This window comes from Pseudoliparis swirei, chromosome 2 (genome assembly GCF_029220125.1).
Source record: "Pseudoliparis swirei isolate HS2019 ecotype Mariana Trench chromosome 2, NWPU_hadal_v1, whole genome shotgun sequence".
NCBI classification, from domain to species: Eukaryota; Metazoa; Chordata; class Actinopteri; order Perciformes; family Liparidae; genus Pseudoliparis; species Pseudoliparis swirei.
The window spans coordinates 25403808-25427717 of NC_079389.1; the positions used below are offsets into that span (position 1 = coordinate 25403808).

General features: G+C 45.7%; 2 protein-coding genes across 2 annotated transcripts in view; one reads left to right on the forward strand and one right to left on the reverse strand.

Annotated features, from left to right (window-relative positions):
- The window catches only part of ift88 (intraflagellar transport 88 homolog), a 37147-nt gene extending 27604 nt beyond the window's left edge, over nucleotides 1-9543 (reverse strand). Inside the window, exons 1-8 of the mRNA XM_056427582.1 lie at nucleotides 9362-9543; nucleotides 8592-8654; nucleotides 8079-8138; nucleotides 7841-7894; nucleotides 7608-7671; nucleotides 7376-7445; nucleotides 3155-3245; nucleotides 2933-3037 (exon numbers count right to left, since the gene is read on the reverse strand). Of these exons, the coding sequence (XP_056283557.1) occupies nucleotides 2933-3037; nucleotides 3155-3245; nucleotides 7376-7445; nucleotides 7608-7671; nucleotides 7841-7894; nucleotides 8079-8138; nucleotides 8592-8654; nucleotides 9362-9442 (588 nt within the window). The 5' untranslated portion in view covers nucleotides 9443-9543. The remainder of the gene's footprint in view (nucleotides 1-2932; nucleotides 3038-3154; nucleotides 3246-7375; nucleotides 7446-7607; nucleotides 7672-7840; nucleotides 7895-8078; nucleotides 8139-8591; nucleotides 8655-9361) is intronic.
- Nucleotides 9544-10315: 772 nt separating this feature from the next.
- The window catches only part of cryl1 (crystallin, lambda 1), a 47587-nt gene continuing 33992 nt past the window's right edge, over nucleotides 10316-23910 (forward strand). Inside the window, exons 1-4 of the mRNA XM_056425544.1 lie at nucleotides 10316-10391; nucleotides 10953-11060; nucleotides 11777-11903; nucleotides 21448-21609. Coding sequence (XP_056281519.1) covers nucleotides 10351-10391; nucleotides 10953-11060; nucleotides 11777-11903; nucleotides 21448-21609 — 438 coding nt within the window. The 5' untranslated portion in view covers nucleotides 10316-10350. The remainder of the gene's footprint in view (nucleotides 10392-10952; nucleotides 11061-11776; nucleotides 11904-21447; nucleotides 21610-23910) is intronic.

Sequence of the window (23910 nt, forward strand, 5' to 3'; positions counted from 1 at the left end):
AATGGGCCTCTATACACCTCTGGAGATATTTCATTAGAAACCAGACGTTTCACCTAGAATAGTCATTTACCACATTAACAATGTAGAGAGTGTATTTCTGATTGATTTAATGTTATCTTCATTGAAAAAAAACAATGCTTTTCTTTGAAAAATAAGGACATTTCTAAGTGATCCCAAACTTTTGAACGGTAGTGTATATGTATATATATGTATATACACACGTTTCTTTTTCTTACTGTATTAAACAGTAGCCGCACTTCTGGACCAGAATGCAATGCAGCTGCGTGCAGTTCAATTGTAGTAAAGACGCTGCTTGACACCACTGCTGCTGGTTTGTTGGCTACAACCCTCAAAGGGTTCTTTCTATTTCTAGTTGTTCCTGATCTGATGTCAGAGGTCAGGGAATGGTAAGTAAGGTCAAAGATGTGTATATGAAGTCAGAGATCAGGGAGTGTACAGGAGTTGTTCCCTCAGTGTCGTCCTTCAGGAGTTGTTCCCTCAGTGTCGTCCTTCAGGAGTTGTTCCCTCAGTGTCGTCCTGCATGAGTTGTTCCCTCAGTGTCGTCCTTCAGGAGTTGTTCCCTCAGTGACGACCTTCAGGAGTTGTTCCCTCAGTGTCGTCCTGCATGAGTTGTTCCCTCAGTGTCGTCCTTCAGGAGTTGTTCTCTCAGTGTGGTCCTTCAGGAGTTGTTCCCTCAGTGTCGTCCTGCATGAGTTGTTCCCTCAGTGTCGTCCTGCATGAGTTGTTCCCTCAGTGTCGTCCTTCAGGAGTTGTTCCCTCAGTGTCGTCCTGCATGAGTTGTTCCCTCAGTGTCGTCCTTCAGGAGTTGTTCCCTCAGTGACGTCCTTCAGGAGTTGTTCCCTCAGTGTCGTCCTGCAGGAGTTGTTCCCTCAGTGTCGTCCTTCAGGAGTTGTTCCCTCAGTGTCGTCCTGCAGGAGTTGTTCCCTCAGTGTCGTCCTTCAGGAGTTGTTCCCTCAGTGTCGTCCTGCAGGAGTTGTTCCCTCAGGAGTTGTTCCGTCAGTGTTGTTCCCTCAGTGTCGTCCTTCAGGAGTTGTTCCCTCAGTGTCGTCCTGCAGGAGTTGTTCCCTCAGTGTCGTCCTGCAGGAGTTGTTCCCTCAGTGTCGTCCTTCAGGAGTTGTTCCCTCAGTGTCGTCCTGCAGGAGTTGTTCCCTCAGGAGTTGTTCCCTCAGTGTCGTCCTGCAGGAGTTGTTCCCTCAGGAGTTGTTCCCTCAGTGTCGTCCTTCAGGAGTTGTTCCCTCAGTGTCGTCCTGCAGGAGTTGTTCCCTCAGTGTCGTCCTTCAGGAGTTGTTCCCTCAGTGTCGTCCTGCAGGAGTTGTTCCCTCAGTGTCGTCCTTCAGGAGTTGTTCCCTCAGTGTCGTCCTGCAGGAGTTGTTCCCACAGTGTCGTCCTTCAGGAGTTGTTCCCTCAGTGTCGTCCTGCAGGAGTTGTTCCCTCAGGAGTTGTTCCCTCAGTGTCGTCCTGCATGAGTTGTTCCCTCAGTGTCGTCCTTCAGGAGTTGTTCCCTCATTGTCGTCCTTCAGGAGTTGTTCCCTCAGTGTCGTCCTGCAGGAGTTGTTCCCTCAGTGTCGTCCTGCAGGAGTTGTTCCCTCAGTGTCGTCCTTCAGGAGTTGTTCCCTCAGTGTCGTCCTGCAGGAGTTGTTCCCTCAGTGTCGTCCTTCAGGAGTTGTTCCCTCAGTCTCGTCCTGCAGGAGTTGTTCCCACAGTGTCGTCCTTCAGGAGTTGTTCCCTCAGTGTCGTCCTGCAGGAGTTGTTCCCTCAGGAGTTGTTCCCTCAGTGTCGTCCTGCAGGAGTTGTTCCCTCAGGAGTTGTTCCGTCAGTGTTGTTGCCTCAGTGTCGTCCTTCAGGAGTTGTTCCCTCAGTGTCGTCCTGCAGGAGTTGTTCCCTCAGTGTCGTCCTGCAGGAGATGTTCCCTCAGGAGTTGTTCCCTCAGTGTCGTCCTTCAGGAGTTGTTCCCTCAGTGTCGTCCTGCAGGAGTTGTTCCCTCAGTGTCGTCCTTCAGGAGTTGTTCCCTCAGTGTCGTCCTGCAGGAGTTGTTCCCTCAGTGTCGTCCTTCAGGAGTTGTTCCCTCAGTGTCGTCCTGCAGGAGTTGTTCCCACAGTGTCGTCCTTCAGGAGTTGTTCCCTCAGTGTCGTCCTGCAGGAGTTGTTCCCTCAGGAGTTGTTCCCTCAGTGTCGTCCTGCATGAGTTGTTCCCTCAGTGTCGTCCTTCAGGAGTTGTTCCCTCATTGTCGTCCTTCAGGAGTTGTTCCCTCAGTGTCGTCCTGCAGGAGTTGTTCCCTCAGTGTCGTCCTGCAGGAGTTGTTCCCTCAGTGTCGTCCTTCAGGAGTTGTTCCCTCAGTGTCGTCCTGCAGGAGTTGTTCCCTCAGTGTCGTCCTTCAGGAGTTGTTCCCTCAGTCTCGTCCTGCAGGAGTTGTTCCCACAGTGTCGTCCTGCAGGAGTTGTTCCCTCAGGAGTTGTTCCCTCAGTGTCGTCCTGCATGAGTTGTTCCCTCAGTGTCGTCCTTCAGGAGTTGTTCCCTCATTGTCGTCCTTCAGGAGTTGTTCCCTCAGTGTCGTCCTTCAGGAGTTGTTCCCTCAGTGTCGTCCTGCAGGAGTTGTTCCCTCAGGAGTTGTTCCCTCATTGTCGTCCTTCAGGAGTTGTTCCCTCATTGTCGTCCTTCAGGAGTTGTTCCCTCATTGTCGTCCTTCAGGAGTTGTTCCCTCAGTGTCGTCCTTCAGGAGTAACCTCAAACTAACCTCAAGACTACAGCGTCCTCTGGTTTGTGTCATTGCAAGAACACAAATCCACTGAAGGTGCAACACAAGTCGAGTTGTTATAATAAGAATAAGGATAATAATTTTATTTATGAAGCATTATTCTAATTCAAAGGAATCTCAGAGTGCGTAAACATCCGCCCAAAGGCTCTCCCTCACCGAGTAGGTGAGGTCCAGGTTGACGTGGTCCGCGTTGCCAGACTGCTCCCTCTGTCTCACCAGCGTTCGCTCCTTCCTCCCAGCCTCCTTGGCCTTTTCCAGAGCCTGCAGAAAGAAATCACAAGAAGCACCAGGAGCTGGTGTGAGGAGACCTCCTCTCTCCCACTAGGGGGTGAGGAGACCTCCTCTCTCCCACTAGAGGGTGAGGCGTCGGTATCTCACCAGCTGAGAGACTCCGCTGCTCTGCGCCATGCAGCTCTCTTTTATCAGGTCGTTCACTTTCTTCTCCAGGATCTTGATTTTCTCTTCAGGCCTAAAGGAGACAGACGTATGATTATATATATGATGAGGTTGTCATGACTACAGGAGACAGACGTATGATTATATATATCATGAGGTTGTCATGACTACAGTAGACAGACGTATGATTATATATGATGAGGTTGTCATGACGACAGGAGACAGACGTATGATTATATATATGATGAGGTTGTCATGACTACAGGAGACAGACGTATGATTATACATGAGGTCGTCATGACTACAGGAGACAGACGTATGATTATATATATGATGAGGTAGTCATGACTACAGGAGACAGACGTATGATTATACATGATGAGGCCGTCATGACTACAGGAGACAGACATATGATTATATATGATGAGGTCGTCATGACTACAGGAGACAGACGTATGATTATATACATGATGAGGTCGTCATGACTACAGGAGACAGACGTATGATTATATACATGAGGTCGTCATGACTACAGGAGACAGACGTATGATTATATATATGATGAGGTAGTCATGACTACAGGAAACAGACGTATGATTATACATGATGAGGTCGTCATGACTACAGGAGACAGACATATGATTATATATGATGAGGTCGTCATGACTACAGGAGACAGACGTATGATTATATACATGATGAGGTCGTCATGACTACAGGAGACAGACGTATGATTATATATGATGAGGTCGTCATGACTACAGGAGACAGACGTATGATTATATATATGATGAGGTAGTCATGACTACAGGAGACAGACGTATGATTATACATGATGAGGTCGTCATGACTACAGGAGACAGACATATGATTATATATGATGAGGTCGTCATGACTACAGGAGACAGACATATGATTATATATGATGAGGTCGTCATGACTACAGGAGACAGACGTATGATTATATACATGATGAGGTCGTCATGACTACAGGAGACATACATATGATTATATATGATGAGGTCGTCATGACTACAGGAGACAGACATATGATTCTATATGATGAGGTCGTCATGACTACAGGAGACAGACGTATGATTATATATGATGAGGTCGTCATGACTACAGGAGACAGACATATGATTATATATGATGAGTTTGTCATGACTACAGGAGACAGACGTATGATTATATACATGATGAGGTCGTCATGACTACAGGAGACAGACATATGATTATATATGATGAGGTCGTCATGACTACAGGAGACAGACGTATGATTATATACATGATGAGGTCGTCATGACTACAGGAGACAGACGATGATTATATATGATGAGGTCGTCATGACTACAGGAGACAGACGTATGATTATATATATGATGAGGTAGTCATGACTACAGGAGACAGACGTATGATTATACATGATGAGGTCGTCATGACTACAGGAGACAGACATATGATTATATATGATGAGGTCGTCATGACTACAGGAGACAGACATATGATTATATATGATGAGGTCGTCATGACTACAGGAGACAGACGTATGATTATATACATGATGAGGTCGTCATGACTACAGGAGACAGACATATGATTATATATGATGAGGTTGTCATGACTACAGGAGACAGACGTATGATTATATATGATGAGGTCGTCATGACTACAGGAGACAGACATATGATTATATATGATGAGTTCGTCATGACTACAGAAGACAGACGTATGATTATATACATGATGAGGTCGTCATGACTACAGGAGACAGACATATGATTATATATGATGAGGTCGTCATGACTACAGGAGACAGACATATGATTATATATGATGAGGTCGTCATGACTATAGGAGACAGACGTATGATTATATATGATGAGGTCGTCATGACTACAGGAAACAGACGTATGATTATATACATGATGAGGTCGTCATGACTACAGGAGACAGACGTATGATTATATACATGATGAGGTCGTCATGACTACAGGAGACAGACGTATGATTATATATATGATGAGGTAGTCATGACTACAGGAAACAGACGTATGATTATACATGATGAGGTCGTCATGACTACAGGAGACAGACATATGATTATATATGATGAGGTCGTCATGACTACAGGAGACAGACGTATGATTATATACATGATGAGGTCGTCATGACTACAGGAGACAGACGTATGATTATATATGATGAGGTCGTCATGACTACAGGAGACAGACGTATGATTATATATATGATGAGGTAGTCATGACTACAGGAGACAGACGTATGATTATACATGATGAGGTCGTCATGACTACAGGAGACAGACATATGATTATATATGATGAGGTCGTCATGACTACAGGAGACAGACATATGATTATATATGATGAGGTCGTCATGACTACAGGAGACAGACGTATGATTATATACATGATGAGGTCGTCATGACTACAGGAGACAGACATATGATTATATATGATGAGGTCGTCATGACTACAGGAGACAGACATATGATTATATATGATGAGGTCGTCATGACTACAGGAGACAGACGTATGATTATATATGATGAGGTCGTCATGACTACAGGAGACAGACATATGATTATATATGATGAGTTTGTCATGACTACAGGAGACAGACGTATGATTATATACATGATGAGGTCGTCATGACTACAGGAGACAGACATATGATTATATATGATGAGGTCGTCATGACTACAGGAGACAGACGTATGATTATATACATGATGAGGTCGTCATGACTACAGGAGACAGACGTATGATTATATATGATGAGGTCGTCATGACTACAGGAGACAGACGTATGATTATATATATGATGAGGTAGTCATGACTACAGGAGACAGACGTATGATTATACATGATGAGGTCGTCATGACTACAAGAGACAGACATATGATTATATATGATGAGGTCGTCATGACTACAGGAGACAGACATATGATTATATATGATGAGGTCGTCATGACTACAGGAGACAGACGTATGATTATATACATGATGAGGTCGTCATGACTACAGGAGACAGACATATGATTATATATGATGAGGTCGTCATGACTACAGGAGACAGACATATGATTATATATGATGAGGTCGTCATGACTACAGGAGACAGACGTATGATTATATATGATGAGGTCGTCATGACTACAGGAGACAGACATATGATTATATATGATGAGTTCGTCATGACTACAGAAGACAGACGTATGATTATATACATGATGAGGTCGTCATGACTACAGGAGACAGACATATGATTATATATGATGAGGTCGTCATGACTACAGGAGACAGACATATGATTATATATGATGAGGTCGTCATGACTATAGGAGACAGACGTATGATTATATATGATGAGGTCGTCATGACTACAGGAAACAGACGTATGATTATATATGATGAGGTCGTCATGACTACAGGAGACAGACGTATGATTATATACATGATGAGGTCGTCATGACTACAGGAGACAGACGTATGATTATATACATGATGAGGTCGTCATGACTACAGGAGACAGACGTATGATTATATACATGATGAGGTCGTCATGACTACAGGAGACAGACGTATGATTATATACATGATGAGGTCGTCATGACTACAGGAGACAGACGTATGATTATATACATGATGAGGTCGTCATGACTACAGGAGACAGACATATGATTATATATGATGAGGTCGTCATGACTACAGGAGACAGACGTATGATTATATACATGATGAGGCCGTCATGACTACAGGAGACAGACATATGATTATATATGATGAGGTCGTCATGACTACAGGAGACAGACGTATGATTATATATGATGAGGTCGTCATGACTACAGGAAACAGACGTATGATTATATATGATGAGGTCGTCATGACTACAGGAGACAGACGTATGATTATATACATGATGAGGTCGTCATGACTACAGGAGACAGAACCCTCTCTACAGGTTATAACACCAGTTTAAATGCATTTGCTAGGAGTCAGAAATAAGACCCATAATTAAATCATCTTTAGTTTCACTGTGTTATAAGTGTTATATTGTTGTATTCACATGATGATGTACTCGATTCAGTTCCGTCTGATTCCATCTGAACTCTGAACTGCACTGAGCTGCTTGAAAAGTGCTATAAAAAAGCAGATGTATTAAAAAAGAGTGGCGACTCACGTGTCCTCGTTCTTGGCTTCGAGTGGAGCTGCAGGGCCTCTGGACTGACCCAGAGGGTCAAAGGTCGAGCCTGGAAAGAACACCACCACACCTTATTGTTGGCTGAGAGGTTCAACACACATGAGTGGTTCATGATAAACAGTATTATGATGGCTGTGGGGAGATGAAGCTATGCAATGCTGTGCGTCTCTTCCGAAGCTCCCACAATGCAGTGCGTCTTCATGGCGCTCACCGCGGGTCAGAGATGAGGTGTAACCTGCGGCTCTGACGGCCGTCATCGGACGGGCCGCTCCATCCTGTCACAGGGGACGCCAACTTTATAAAGTTATGTCTGTACTTATGTTCTATTGTTAGAGTAAGTACTTACAGCTGAACATAAACATGATATATTTATATACATACATACATACATATAGTAATGAGAGTACCTACAGGTGAACAACATGAAGACAGAACGGGGCTCACCTGCACAGCTCCGGTGGTGGTCCGGCCCATGGAAGAGGCCAGAGGGATCCGGGCCTTCGGGAGCAGGGACAAGGGTTGTGAGGGTGAATATTATTTATGATGCAGATATAAAACATGTTCAATAAAACGAGTGCATGTTGAAGTGTTCGTCACCGTCGGCTTCACAGATTATAATATACTCATAAACATGGAGTGTTCCAGAAGAGTCCCAGCTCTGGACTCTCGTCGGTGTACTCACGCCAAAGGAGGTCGCTAGAGGCCGAGGGCCAATGGCAGAGCCAGGAAACTTAGCCGTCATCTGCAGATTAGAGACATCTTAAAATGAGAATCTACCATTTTGAACAAGTTGGACACACACACACACACACACACACACCTCAATTGGTCATTCCTACTGTAATGGAGTACTGGAAGAAGTATTACTCAAGTCAGCGCTGCTATACCTCAGTGTACAAATACACAGGAACAAAATAAAGTCCTGCATTTCTAAAGTTACTTGAGTAGAAGTACAACCTAATTGGTAAAAAAACATATGTAAAGAACCGTAAGTAAAAGTTTGTATCATACAAGCTCATTTCAGAATCACACCGAGAGTTTAAGTGTGTTACTGTATTCTAATCACTGAGGCTTTCTTGTGATCATCACTTTAATGTTGCAGCTCAGCTGGTCAAGGCGGGGCTTATTCTAACCCTAATTTCACATGTCAAAACATATCACAATGAACAGTAACCAGTAACTCGTCAGTTCTCACCGGCGGTCTTCTTCCATGACTTATCCTCACTGCTTGCTGGAAGCCCACGTCATTCTCCAACTCCTTGAATTGAGTACATAATTAATAAGAATAAGAATAATAAGAATAATAAACTACAGTCATAATATTTAAATATAATTAAATTAATTAAATAAATAACATAATCCATCAAATAAATAAAATAGGATAATAGGAAGGAAAATATATATTTAATCGAATTAAAATAAATATTTAAAATGAATAAATAAAATATGTCATAAAATAAAAGAAATAGGAGAATATGTTAAAACGTATTAAATAGAATAAAAATAGTTATAAAAAAGTTTCCCAATATCAGTTAAAGTAAATAACGGAAGTATTAAAATATATAATGTATCGCACTTTTCAAAATAAAATGGCAGCCAAACCAAAATTAAAAACAAACATCGTAAAGCAAACATTGAGCAAATGGATTTACATATGAGAAATAGTAAAACAAGTGAATTAGAAATAATATAAAATAATTCAAATAATAAATAAAAGAGAATAGCCCCTTATATATATATATATATATATATATATATATATATATATATATATACATAAGTAGATGTGACATTACAGGTAAAACGTGAATTCAAACCACAAACGCAGTGAAAGTACACTAATCAAACGGTTAAAGAACTTTATTATTTACAGACTTATCGTCCAAATCCATGAACTAAAGAGTTTACTCTTCCTTATCTTGGCATAGGTGTCGCTTTAAGGCCGCTGTGGAGCTGCAACTTTACCTCGGAGTCGAACGCGGGATTGTAGTCGTTGTAACCGGAATAAAGGTCCTCCTCCTCCACCGCCAGGTGCACGTGCTCCATGTCTCCTCCCGGTGCGGAGCAGCGACCCGCGGGGGAAGAAACGCAGGAAATAAACCGGGAGACGTGTTTTAGGAGGGAAGCAGCGAGGAGAGTTTGTTGTGTTTCAGGATTTCAATCCCACAATTCAACGCGGCGCAGGCGGGGACGATTACGCTTTCTAACGTCTGATTGGTTAGTTTCGCGTCAATCATCGACTCGCGTGAACACGATTGGTCGAAGCGGATTTCCTCCGTTGCTACGATACAGACATAACCGACCCGCTCGATTTGACCTGAAGCCATTAATAAATAACTCGAAATGAGCCAAAGCAGATCATTAAAGGCAGATATCTGGTCTGTGCTTCGTTTGTAATTTACTTATCAATAAATAAATACATAAATAATTGTCTGAATTAATACATAAGTGTTTCAATACAGAAATACTAAAATAAATGCTGAAATAAATTGTAAATAAAAACAAATACTATAGGCAAATAAATAAAAGTTGATAATCAAACAGGACATAAATAATATATTTATAACATTATTTTTGTTCACCTATGTTTATTTATTTCGGCATTTAATTCAGCATTTAATTTATTCTGTATTTATTTCAGCATTTATATATTTATTTATTCATTTCTAAAAAATAAATGCATTCATTAGTTTATTCCTGTATTTATTCATACATTCATTACATTTATTTATTCATACTTAAGTTATATTCTGTCCTCCATAGCATTTCGCAGTCTTTTGCGTCTGTGCGTGTGTATTTGCGTGCGTGCGTATGCGTGTGCATGTGTGAGTGTGCGTGCGTGCGTGTGTGCGTTTTCCTTTGGTCCTTCCGGGCTCCCGTACAGCAGGCAGCAGCGTGACCTAGGGGGCGGGGCCACAGTGCGAGCGGAACCTTCTGGGCTCTACTTGATCAGGATGAGCTCTCCCGACATGAGGATCATTACTGTGATCGGCAGGTGAGCCGGAAACGACGCGCTGCATGTTGTTTCAACTGCTTCCGGGTTTTCATCTCAGTTTCTGATTCTGCTGCAGCTGACATGAGACTTCCTTCACTGATTCATTGTTTAACCGTAGTTATTGCTTATCACTCAGGTCATTCCCCATCGAGAGGCCTTTGCATCAACTCTTTCACTCAAGAGGGTCGTTTTAGAAGTGTGATCACCTCGGAACACAAATGAACATTTATCATGTTCACCTTTGAACTGTGACGACATAACACAACCGCTTTGGTCTTTCACAACCTTTTGGAAAGTTCAGTAGTATTTAAATGTCTGAAACTAGGACTGAAGGTGAGGGGGCAACCACCAGCTCTTTCAATGATTAACGATGACATCATGGTTCCTCTACACTTCAGTTGTTGGTCCTTTCAGTACCGAATGCACTGGAAAGATGTTCATTTAGTAATAATCTAAATATAGTTGCATTATTACATCCAACATTTATGATATAATCAAAAGTATGTATAGCACTGACAGTGCGTGTGCATGTGTGTGTGCGTGTGTGTGTGTGCGTGCCAGTGGTCTGATTGGCCGCTCCTGGTCCATGGTGTTTGTGGGAGGCGGCTACACCGTGAAGCTCTACGACAACAAGCCAGATCAGGCGGCCAAGGCTGTGGTGGAGATCAGGTGAGCCTTAACCCACATTCACCAACACTCTGGTCTTCCTCTGGATTTATTGACAGAATATACTAAGCATGAGTGTGTTATCGTTAGTACCATGAGCCCTTCATATCGACTCTCTGATGACCTCCAACCCTAATGATAAGAACCCTCGCGCTGACACGATGACACTAAATCCTACAAACTGCTCTGTACTTGAACTCATCTTTTCTGCTGTACCCTAACCCTGTTGTACCCTAACTCCGCTGTACCCTAACCCCTGCTGAACCCTAACCCGCTGTACCCTAACCCCTGCTGTACCCTAACCCCGCTGTACCCTAACCCCTGCTGTACCCTAACCCTGCTGTACCCTAACCCTGCTGTACCCTAACCCCTGCTGTACCCTAACTCCGCTGTACCCTAACCCCGCTGTACCCTAACCCCTGCTGTACCCTACCCCTGCTGTACCCTAACCCCGCTGTACACTAACCCCGCTGTACCCTAACCCTGCTGTACCCTAACCCCTGCATTGTACATATTTATTTTAATTTGTACTTATATTAATACATTTATATGTATGTATATATTTGTATTTATGTATTACTTGTCTCAAACACAACATCAGGTGAAGTGGTGACAGTAGGTTTCATAATACTTTCCATGTGGTCCAATCTGCTGCCTTATACTTGATACGGGTTGAAGAGAGTTGCGTGTCCCGGAGGTCTGACCCTCTGGCCCCACAGGAAGCAGCTGGAGGAGCTGCAGGAAGCTCACATGCTGCGAGGAGAGCTGCACGCCACCGAGCAGCTCGCCCTGCTGAGCAGCCACGAGGACCTGGCAACGGCGCTGGAGGGAGCCTTCTTCATCCAGGTGACCCCCACCTGTCATCAAGCTGCCATTGGTCACATGATGTGTCATCACGCTCTCATTGGTCACATGATGTGTCATCACGCTCTCATTGGTCACATGATGTGTCATCACGCTCTCATTGGTCACATGATGTGTCATCAAGCTGCCATTGGTCACATGATGTGTCATCACGCTCCCATTGGTCACGTGATGTGTCATCACGCTCTCATTGGTCACGTGATGTGTCATCACGCTCTCATTGGTCACGTGATGTGTCATCACGCTCTCATTGGTCACATGATGTGTCATCACGCTCTCATTGGTCACATGATGTGTCATCAAGCTGCCATTGGTCACGTGATGTGTCATCAAGCTGCCATTGGTCACGTGATGTGTCATCACGCTCCCATTGGTCACGTGATGTGTCTTAATGTGTATTAATATGAGTACATGCTCCCATTGGTCACACGATGTGTCATCAAGCTCCCATTGGTCACACGATGTGTCATCACGCTCCCATTGGTCACGTGATGTGTCATCACGCTCCCATTGGTCACACGATGTGTCATCACGCTCCCATTGGTCACGTGATGTGTCATCACGCTCCCATTGGTCACGTGATGTGTCATCACGCTCCAATTGATCACGTGATGTGTCATCACGCTCCCATTGGTCACAGGATGTCGTCCAGGTAGAAACAACTAAAGAGGCAGGTCCCTCAGCACCGTGTCCGTCTGGCACTGGAACGTCTGCGCCGCATTCTTGAGTCCGAAAATATATATATGACGTAATAAATATGACGTAATAAAATTATACAATCGGCATAAAGTGCAAAAATACAACTTGCCATTAGCCGAATGAGTGTGAGCCCTGTGGTTGTTCACCTGCAACGAGCCGTCATGTGTCCCTTTAACGCCTCCGTCATGTGTCCCTTTATGGCCTCCGTCATGTGTCCCGTTAAGGCCACCGTCATGTGTCCCTTTAAGGCCTCCGTCATGTGTCCCTTAAGGTCTCCGTCATGTGTCTCTTTAAGGTCTCCGTCATGTGTCTCTTTAAGGCCTCTGTCATGTGTCCCTTAAGGCCACCGTCATGTGTCCCTTTAAGGCCTCCGTCATGTGTCTCTTTAAGGTCTCCGTCATGTGTCTCTTTAAGGTCTCCGTCATGTGTCCCTTAAGGCCTCCGTCATGTGTCTCTTTAAGGTCTCCGTCATGTGTCTCTTTAAGGCCTCCGTCATGTGTCCCTTAAGGTCTCCGTCATGTGTCTCTTTAAGGACTCCGTCATGTGTCTCTTTAAGGCCTCTGTCATGTGTCCCTTTAAGGCCTCCGTCATGTGTCTCTTTAAGGTCTCCGTCATGTGTCTCTTTAAGGTCTCCGTCATGTGTCTCTTTAAGGTCTCCGTCATGTGTCCCTTAAGGTCTCCGTCATGTGTCTCTTTAAGGTCTCCGTCATGTGTCTCTTTAAGGTCTCCGTCATGTGTCCCTTAAGGCCTCTGTCATGTGTCTCTTTAAGGTCTCTGTCATGTGTCCCTTAAGGCCTCTGTCATGTGTCCCTTTAAGGCCTCCGTCATGTGTCCCTTTAAGGCCTCCATCATGTGTCCCTTAAGGCCTCCGTCATGTGTCTCTTTAAGGCCTCTGTCATGTGTCTCTTTAAGGTCTCTGTCATGTGTCCCTTAAGGCCTCTGTCATGTGTCCCTTTAAGGCCTCCGTCATGTGTCCCTTAAGGCCTCCGTCATGTGTCTCTTTAAGGTCTCCGTCATGTGTCTCTTTAAGGCCTCCGTCATGTGTCCCTTAAGGCCTCTGTCATGTGTCTCTTTAAGGTCTCCGTCATGTGTCTCTTTAAGGTCTCCGTCATGTGTCTCTTTAAGGCCTCCGTCATGTGTCCCTTAAGGCCTCTGTCATGTGTCTCTTTAAGGTCTCCGTCATGTGTCTCTTTAAGGCCTCCGTCATGTGTCTCTTTAAGGTCTCCGTCATGTGTCTCTTTAAGGTCTCTGTCATGTGTCCCTTAAGGTCTCCGTCATGTGTCCCTTAAGGCCTCCGTCATGTGTCTCTTGAAGGTCTCTGTCATGTGTCCCTTAAGGCCTCTGTCATGTGTCCCTTAAGGTCTCCGTCATGTGTCCCTTAAGGTCTCCGTCATGTGTCCCTTAAGGCCTCCGTCATGTGTCCCTTAAGGTCTCCGTCATGTGTCCCTTAAGGCCTCCGTCATGTGTCTCTTTAAGGTCTCCGTCATGTGTCCCTTAAGGCCTCCGTCATGTGTCCCTTAAGGTCTCTGTCATGTGTCCCTTTAAGGTCTCCGTCATGTGTCCCTTTAAGGTCTCCGTCATGTGTCTCTTTAAGGTCTCCGTCATGTGTCTCTTTAAGGTCTCCGTCATGTGTCTCTTTAAGGTCTCCGTCATGTGTCTCTTTAAGGTCTCCGTCATATGTCTCTTAAGGTCTCTGTCATGTGTCCCTTAAGGTCTCCGTCATGTGTCTCTTTAAGGTCTCCGTCATGTGTCTCTTTAAGGTCTCCGTCATGTGTCTCTTTAAAGTCTCTGTCATGTGTCCCTTAAGGCCTCTGTCATGTGTCCCTTAAGGTCTCCGTCATGTGTCTCTTTAAGGCCTCCGTCATGTGTCTCTTTAAGGTCTCCGTCATGTGTCCCTTAAGGCCTCCGTCATGTGTCTCTTTAAGGTCTCCGTCATGTGTCTCTTTAAGGTCTCTGTCATGTGTCCCTTAAGGTCTCTGTCATGTGTCCCTTAAGGCCTCTGTCATGTGTCCCTTAAGGTCTCCGTCATTTGTCCCTTAAGGTCTCCATCATGTGTCCCTTAAGGCCTCCGTCATGTGTCCCTTAAGGCCTCCATCATGTGTCTCTTTAAGGTCTCTGTCATGTGTCCCTTAAGGTCTCTGTCATGTGTCCCTTAAGGTCTCTGTCATGTGTCCCTTAAGGCCTCTGTCATGTGTCCCTTAAGACCTCCGTCATGTGTCCCTTAAGGTCTCTGTCATGTGTCCCTTAAGGTCTCTGTCATGTGTCCCTTAAGACCTCCGTCATGTGTCCCTTAAGGTCTCTGTCATGTGTCCCTTAAGGCCTCCGTCATGTGTCCCTTAAGGCCTCCGTCATGTGTCGCTTAAGGCCTCCGTCATGTGTCTCTTTAAGGCCTCTGTCATGTGTCTCTTTAAGGCCTCCGTCATTTGTCTCTTTAAGGCCTCCGTCATGTGTCCCTTAAGGCCTCCGTCATGTGTCCCTTAAGGTCTCCGTCATGTGTCCCTTAAGGTCTCCGTCATGTGTCCCTTAAGGTCTCAGTCATGTGTCTCTTTAAGGTCTCCGTCATGTGTCCCTTAAGACCTCCGTCATGTGTCCCTTAAGGCCTCCGTCATGTGTCTCTTTAAGGTCTCCGTCATGTGTCCCTTAAGGCCTCCGTCATGTGTCCCTTAAGGCCTCCGTCATGTGTCTCTCTAAGGTCTCCGTCATGTGTCTCTTTAAGGTCTCCGTCATGTGTCTCTTTAAGGTCTACGTCATGTGTCCCTTAAGGCCTCTGTCATGGGTCCCTTAAGGCCTCCGTCATGTGTCTCTTTAAGGTCTCCGTCATGTGTCTCTTTAAGGTCTCCGTCATGTGTCTCTTTAAGGTCTACGTCATGTGTCCCTTAAGGCCTCTGTCATGTGTCCCTTAAGGCCTCCGTCATGTGTCCCTTAAGGCCTCCGTCATGTGTCTCTTTAAGTTCTCCGTCATGTGTCTCTTTAAGGTCTCCGTCATGTGTCCCTTAAGGCCTCTGTCATGTGTCCCTTAAGGCCTCCGTCATGTGTCTCTTTAAGGTCACCGTCATGTGTCCCTTAAGGCCTCCGTCATGTGTCCCTTAAGGTCTCCGTCATGTGTCTCTTTAAGGCCTCCGTCATGTGTCTCTTTAAGGTCTCCGTCATGTGTCCCTTAAGGCCACCGTCATGTGTCCCTTAAGGCCTCCGTCATGAAGTTCAGCTCCAACTCTTTTAAAGTCTCTTCCACCGGGTGTGAGACATATCTCATGTCCTTTGGTCACTCGCAGCAGAGACTTGGACAGTCGTCTTTCCCTGAAGGTCAGAGTTCACTGAGCAGCTGGAAGATGTTTTACGGTTCTTAGTCTCTGTCCCTCCAGCAGAGGGTTCAACTATTTTTTCGCGCGACCGAATCCCATGAAAAGTCAGCGTACAGACGCGTGTGGCTGCGATAGAGGCGATCGACGTGTTGAGACCCTGATCTACAGGAAGTAAAAGTCGTAACAAGGTTTCCGGAGGTGAACCTGCGGAAGGATCATTACCGATGAACAGACCGTCTGCATGAGAGCGGACAGAGTTCAGATTGAAGAGGTGTATTGGAAGCTCATTTTGCAAGTGACTTTTTTTTCGTCCCGACGACCACCAACAGACGGATTGGAAGCTCATTCTGCGCATGCGTTAAATGCGTTAAAAAAAAAACTAGTTAAACCTGTAATTGAATTAACTGAGTTCACGCGTTATTTTTCACAGCACTAGTATATATATATATATATTAATATCATGAACCCAAACACGAGGGCGTTGGTGTGTGGGACGTCCTCAACAAATATAAAGCTAACTAGTGGTGAGTTATTCTGGTGGATGAAGGAGATGATAACGGTCTTTACGGAGACGAGACACGGAGATAAGCCCCGCCCCTCGGGGAGCGTCTCGACGCTCATGGTGAGAACACGGTAAACTCACGCGTTTTGGGCAACGCGAAAAATAGTTTCGCTTTTGGTGTGAACGCACCTTTAGACTCCTGAATGCGTCGCAGACACACACACCGGTCCTTTTTCAAACAAAAATATTTTTACGACTGATTAAAAAAAAATCACTTTTTTCACCGGTACCAACCGGGCCGCGTACCGGGCCGCGGCCCAGGGGTTGGGGACGCTGCCCTACACTGTAATAATATTCATGTCAAAGGGACTAAAATTACTTTTTTTTTAACTTTGATGCTAAAACTTTTCTACTACTTTTTTTGTGAAGTCACATTTTAGGTGCAGTATTTCTACTTGTAAAAGAGTTTTTCTCCACTGCGATATTAATACTTTTACTTCAGTTAAAGCTCCTCTTCCACCACTGCAGTGTGGGAAACAATATGTTGTGGGCTTATTCAGGCACGTGCACAGACATTTTGGGGGGCAGGTGCTCAAACCAAAAAAAAGGGCACCCAATGCCACAAAAAGAATTCTGACAGAGTTGAAGCATTAGCAGCATTACACTGATGATGCAATACATCCTCGACCTGCATTTCCTCTGGGCAGCATCAGACTGCTTGCTTACATTTTCTTTATGAATAAAGATGAATTATTATATAGCAACAACAGTAGGCCTACAAGCGTTCTGATTGGATAATGGGTCGTCATGCCAGCCACGTATTGCCCTCCTTGCTGGTCTGATACGGATCAGTATTGCCCTCTTCCGTCATTTTCAAAATGAGCGATATTGATAGACATCAACAGACATTCCTCTGAACAACACCAGAGGCCTTATGATTTTTTTTTAGTCTGTTCACGCAAATCCTAGACTAGCCCCTGTTAAATAGAACGGAATAAGAATGCACTCTCTTTCTTCTCTCTTCTCTCTCTCTATTCTCTAAACATAACTAACGTCAGTAAACAGCTGCAAGGCTTTGAAATCACGGATTTTGTGAGTTTTTGTTTGTTTATTTTTTTAGGAAACGTCGGACCAGTTGTGACGTCATGTTTTCAGCAGCGCTAATGTTGTGGTTGATTTATCACAAAACAACGTCAGGGGACAAACACGTCATGACCTGTTTGTCTGATGCTGCGGGTCAGAGGAGAAGGAGGTGCACCCGTTTGGTGGCGCGAGGAGACCTGCGCGAGCACTAGTGGAGGAGGAGGAGGGAGGGGCGCGGCGGGGGGAGGAGGCGGGGGGGGGGGGGCACGTGAGCTCGTGAGCGCCGCGGAGCATGTCGGGGCGAAGTTCTCAGATAAATGCCCCGTCGGATATTAAAACACATTTGTGGGGACTTGACAGAAAGAGTAACTTTTATTCTTAAATACTGATGAATAAAAAATGTGTCTCCAGCAAAAAGGGCACTTTTCTCATCCAGGGCAAAAGGGCTGGTGCTTGAGCACCACTAGGGACAAGCTGGAGCAGAGCGGAGTGGACCACCACCTGACCGCATGGATCCTGGACTACCTCACCAACCGTCCTCAGTATGTGCGGATACGGGGGTGCGAGTCAGATCGGGTGTCCTGCAGCACAGGAGCCCCACAAGGAACCGTTCTGGCTCCATTCCTCTTCTCCATCTACACATCGGACTTCAACCACAACTCTGCTAACTGCCACCTGCAAAAGTTCTCCGATGACTCTGCAATCGTCGGCCTCATTTCCGCCGATGATGACAGGGAATACAGAGAGCTAAACCAGGACTTTTTAGGATGGTGCCAGCGGAACCGCCTCCAGATTAACTCCAGTAAAACCAAGGAGCTGGTGGTGGACTTCCGCCGGGGTAAACGCCCTCCTCCGGTACCGGTGAGCATCCAGGGACTAGACATTGAGATCGTCAAATCTTATAAGTACCTGGGTGTTCACTTGAACAACAAACTGGACTGGTCCGACCACATACATGCACTTTATAAAAAGGGACAGAGCAGACTCTTTCTGCTGAGGAGACTGAGGTCTTTCGGGGTGCAGGGTGCACTCCTGAAGACCTTCTTCGACTCTGTGGTGGCATCAGCCATCTTCTACGGAGTGGTCTTCTGGTGCAGCAGCATCACTGCAGCTGACAGGAGGAGAATGGACAAGCTGATAAAGAAGGCCAGCAGCGTGCTGGGCGTCCTCTGGATACCGTGGAAGTGGTGGGGACAGGAGGATGATGACGGCTGTCGTCCATGATGAGCCACGCCTCCCACCCCATGCAGGACACTCTGGTAGCGCTGCACAGCTCCTTCGGTCACCGGCTGATTCATCCCCGGTGTCTGAGGGAGAGGTACCGCAAGTCCTTTCTTCCCGCTGCGGTTAGGCTACACAACCGGCTGAGCTCCCGGTAGGCCACTTCACAACCAAACTGAACTTGGTCACTCAGCAGTTTATCACTTTATCACTCTACCACTACCTGGTGCAACAACATGTGCAATATGCTGAAGTACTTTTTGTTTATATACTTTGTTTATATATATATATATACTTTTTACATATATTCTACTTTGTACATATATTCTACTGTTTTTAATGCTTATTATATTCTACTGATGTTTTCTTTTTTAATGCTTATTATATTACTTGTTTCTATTTTTATTATTCGTTTATCAGTGAGCTATACTACTGTGATCCTGTAATTTCCCCACTGAGGGACTAATAAAGGAATATCTTATCTTATCTTATCTTATCTGTGCACGTGCCTGGGCTTATTCACTGGTTCATCCCTGGTTGTCCTCCAGGGGGCGCCACATCATTGGTTGCTGATGTCTTCTATGTGTCGTCAGACTCCACTGATGGATTTTAAATGAAGCTTACCACAAAATCCACAGCTGAGTTTTGACTTTGTGAATTTTATGTGTCATAAACCGAGTTTAGTTAGTTAGTATATTTTCGGCATATTTTTTGTCACACACACCGGACTTTTCTTCATCTCCAATTCATTTATTTGTTTTTCACTATCAGTAATACGATAATCAACATTTAAATATTTTTTTATTGTTTGCCAAATCAATGTTATTAAATGTCGATAAAATCCCGATAAAACACACATGAAACACAAAGAATAAGAACTTATTTGTCCATCAGAGATGTACCTGCCCATCCCTGTGAAATCAGAATCCGTCATGTGACGGCCTCGTGACGCCAGCTTCACAGGAGCATGTGAGGCGTGTGCACAGCATTGCAACAGGCTTTGCACGGTCACTTCTTGCAGCTCAAAGATGCCGGGTTGTGTTCAGGTCCATCTGGTTCTTCCAGTTGAATCCATTTGCACGTTCTTGTGTGTAGTAAATGACTTGAATTAGCATTTTAAAAGTCTCCCAAAACAGATGCCTGCCAACACACCTCCTTCCTGGTATTTAAATATCATTAATGCAACAACATGAGGGGTTGATGAGGGGTTTATTTCTGGTTGCGTGTGGCTGTCACTACATGTTTAATATGTTAAAGAGGTCTTAAACTGAAGGGCTCTCCATTACCCGTCCACCTCAAGCCAGGCTTCAGGAGGCCTTTAACTCTCATATCTCAAATCTAACAAACTCAAGCAGAGAACTCTGTTGAGAAACGCTTGAGTTGCATGACAAGACTTTTCCTCCATTCACACAATAAACCACTCATCTTACTTCTCTCATACTTAGAAAACTAGAACGGACTTATTCAGCCAAATGAAATCCAGCGCAGAGAGAGACGGGCGAGGGTTAATCAATACTTTGTACCATAGCAGACTCATTATGAGCAAGGCAGATAGTCGGCGTAACATTTCCTGATGGCACGACACCAACCGACCCAATTCCACCCCGTTATTGATCCGTCTCTCTCTAGAGGAGGTGAGGGATGACTCACACAGGACGGACATCACTCGAGGAAGGGAACAGGACGCCATGCTGCACTGAGGAGTGAGCTGAAGAGCACTCTTCACATCTCTCTTGAGGCGGCGTTCCCAGTTTCACGTTGGCGCTCACAGATCCTGCAGCTGTGCTGCTCGCCCAGAAGCCTTTTGGTGATGTTTCCAGAGCAAGCCAACATCCCAGTGCTGCAGCCCACTGCGGCCACAGCATCAAAGAAAGATTACGGACAAAGTCTCATTTGATTTAACCGCATTCACTGTTGGACTTGTAGTGGTGTTTATCTCTTAACTGATAGTTTGGGTTTTATTTATCAGAGTACATTCTCAATACACTTATTTGATGTTTAACAGGAGACAATAGTATTTATTTATAAAAGAAAAAAGTTCTTGAAACAACAAAACCATCTTTTAAAACCGGATGTCGAATTTCCTGATGTCTTTAAACTCTCTGACAAAGGCTTGATGCCACAAAGTGTCTTTTGACTATCTGGGAGTCAGAAGATGAAGTCAAATGACAGGAAGTCAAAAGACGACAGGAAGTCAAAAGATGATGAAGTCAAATGACAGGAAGTCAAATGATAGGAAGGCAAAAGATGATGAAGTCAAATGACAGGTAGTCAAATGACAGGAAGTCAAAAGATGATGAAGTCAAAAGACGACAGGAAGTCAAAAGATGATGAAGTCAAATGACAGGAAGGCAAATGACAGGAAGGCAAAAGATGATGAAGTCAAATGACAGGTAGTCAAATGACAGGAAGTCAAAAGATGATGAAGTCAAATGACAGGAAGTCAAATGACAGGAAGTCAAAAGACGACAGGAAGTCAAAAGATGACGAAATCAAATGACAGGAAGTCATAAGACGAGTCAAAATATCCCAGGAAGTCAAAAGACAGGGAGTCAAAGGATCACAAGAATACAGGAAGTCAACAGACAGTATGTCAAGAGATGACAAATAGTCAATACATGACAGGAAGTCAGAAGACAGGAAGTCAGAAGACAAGGCGTGAAAAGAGGTATGCATGTGTATGTATAAACTTCTGTCTGTCTCTCCCTGTTGTTCCCAGGAGTGCGTATTTGAGCAGCTTGAGGTCAAGCAGAGCGTCTTTCAGGACATCGAGCGTCTTGTGGGGAAGGAAGTGATCCTGAGCAGCTCCACTTCCTGTCTGGTGCCCAGCGAGGTCTTCCTCAAAGTGCAGAGCAGGAGTCGCTGCCTCGTCTCCCATCCGGTGAGTGAGGTTTCCCACTCGGTCATCTTGGTTCAGAATAATCTACCAACAACATGGGCTGTGTCTACTACCGGACACTTTACGAAGTACACTGCAATACAGAGCACTGACATTCAAGATTCAAGATTCAAGATTCAAGATGTTTTATTTGTCACATACACACACAGGGTGTGCAGTGAAATTAAAGTGGCAATGCTCAGCAGGAATGTGCAAGGGCAACAAGTACACACTATTTACAATAAAAAACAACACAATATTTACAGTAAGTGTGTGTGTGTGTGTGTGTGTGTGTGTGCCTAAGAGGGGCAGTTGTGTGGGTCTATGTGGGGGTCCTGGTGAGGTCGGAGTTCACAATCCTGATGGCCTGAGGAAAGAAACTCCGTCTCAGTCTCTCTGTTCTTGCAGCGTGACTACGGGCGCCTGCCTGACCGCAGCAGCTGAAACAGTCTGTTGTTGGGGTGGTGAGGATCCTTCATGATCCTGCCGGCTCTGGTTCTGCACCTCCTGGTGTACAAGTCCTGCAGGGTGGGAGTGTAGTTCCAATAGTGCGTTCAGCCGAACGCACTACTCTCTGCAGAGCCTTCCTGTCCTGAGCGGAGCAGTTGCCAAACCAGGCTGTGATGCTTCCTGTCAGGACGCTCTCTACAGCTCCAGAGTAGAAGGACTGAAGGATCCTCTGGGAAACTTTAAATTTCCTCAGCTGCCTGAGGTGGTAGAGGCGCTGCCTTGCCTTTCTCACCAGAGTGTCTGTGTTCGTTGACCATGTCAGATCCTCGGTGATGTGGACTCCCAGGTATTTATACCGCTCACCCTCTCCACAGTAGTCCCGTTAATCCCCAGTGGTGAGTACGTCCTCTGTTGTTGTACCCTCCTAAAGTCCACAATCAGCTCCTTAGTTTTGGTGACATTCATGATGAGGCTGTTGTCCGGCACCAGAGTGACAGATCAGCAACTTCCTCCAGGTAGGCCTTCTCGTCGTTGTCGGAGATCAGGCCCACCACCACTGTGTCATCCGCAAACTTGATGATGGTGTTGGAGCTGAACCTGGCCACACAGTCATGTGTGTACAGGGAGTACAGTAGGGGCTGAGGACGCAACCCTGGGGATCCTGTGTTCAGGGTGAGGGATTTGGAGGTGTGTCTGCCCACCCTGACCACCTGTGGCCTGGCGGTCAGGAAGTCCAGGATCCAAGCACACAGGGGTGTTCAGTCCCAGCTCAATCAGCTTGCCGGCCAGTCTGGAGGGGACTATGGTGTTGAAAGCTGAACTATAATCAATGAACAGCAGTCTCACATAGCCCCCTCTGGCTGTCCAGATGAGAGAGTGTGGTGTGCAGTACCTGGGAGACAGCATCATCTGTGGATCTGTTTGGGCGATAAGCAAACTGCAGCGGGTCCATGGAGGAAGGGAGGAAGGCGCAGATGTAGTCCTTTATCAGCCTCTCAAAGCATTTCATGACCACCGAGGTGAGGGCCACCGGTCGGTAGTCATTCATACATGCTGGAGAAGCATTCTTGGGCACAGGGACAATAGTGGATCTCTTGAAGCAGGCGGGGACCACGGACTCAGCCAGGAGAGGTTGAATATTGTGGTGAACACTGGAGCTAGCTGATTAGCACAGGTCTTCAGTACTCGCCCAGATATGCCATCTGGACCTGCAGCTTTCCTGGTGTTCACCCTCAACAGAGCCCTCCTCACACTGTGCTCGGTCACAGAGAGTGTGTGTTCATCCCCAGCGGTAGAACTCACCTCGGCTACGCTTAACGGTGTTGTTGTTAGCCGGCGAGCTAGCGCTGTTGTTGCTAGCCTCAAACCGTGCATAAAATGAGTTCAGGTCGTCCGCTAGGGATGCGTCGGCACTCACCATAGCGCGGAGTCTGCTCTGGTAGTCTGTGATAGTCCGTAGCCCCTGCCATAGGCGCCTGGTGTCGCGCTGCTCCATCTGTGATTCCACTCTGTCTCGGTACCTCCTTTTGGCTTCCTTCACCGCCTCCTCAGTCCATAGACCGCTGCCTTGTACTCGTCCATGTTGCGGATACAAGACCGGAGTTATAGGCAGCAATGCAGGCGTTCACAGCTTCACGGATGGATCTATCAACCCACGGCTTTTGGTTAGGAAAGACCCTAACTTTTACCGTGGGGACGATGGTGTCCGCTAAGCGTTGCTATGAGGCTCATTGCTACTTCCAAAACTCGCTGGCGTCACTGGAACTGGATTGGATCATGTCCCAGTCGGCGACACGCAGAGCGTCCTGTAGCTCAGCCTCTGATTGGTCAGACCACCGCGTTACGTTCCTCGTC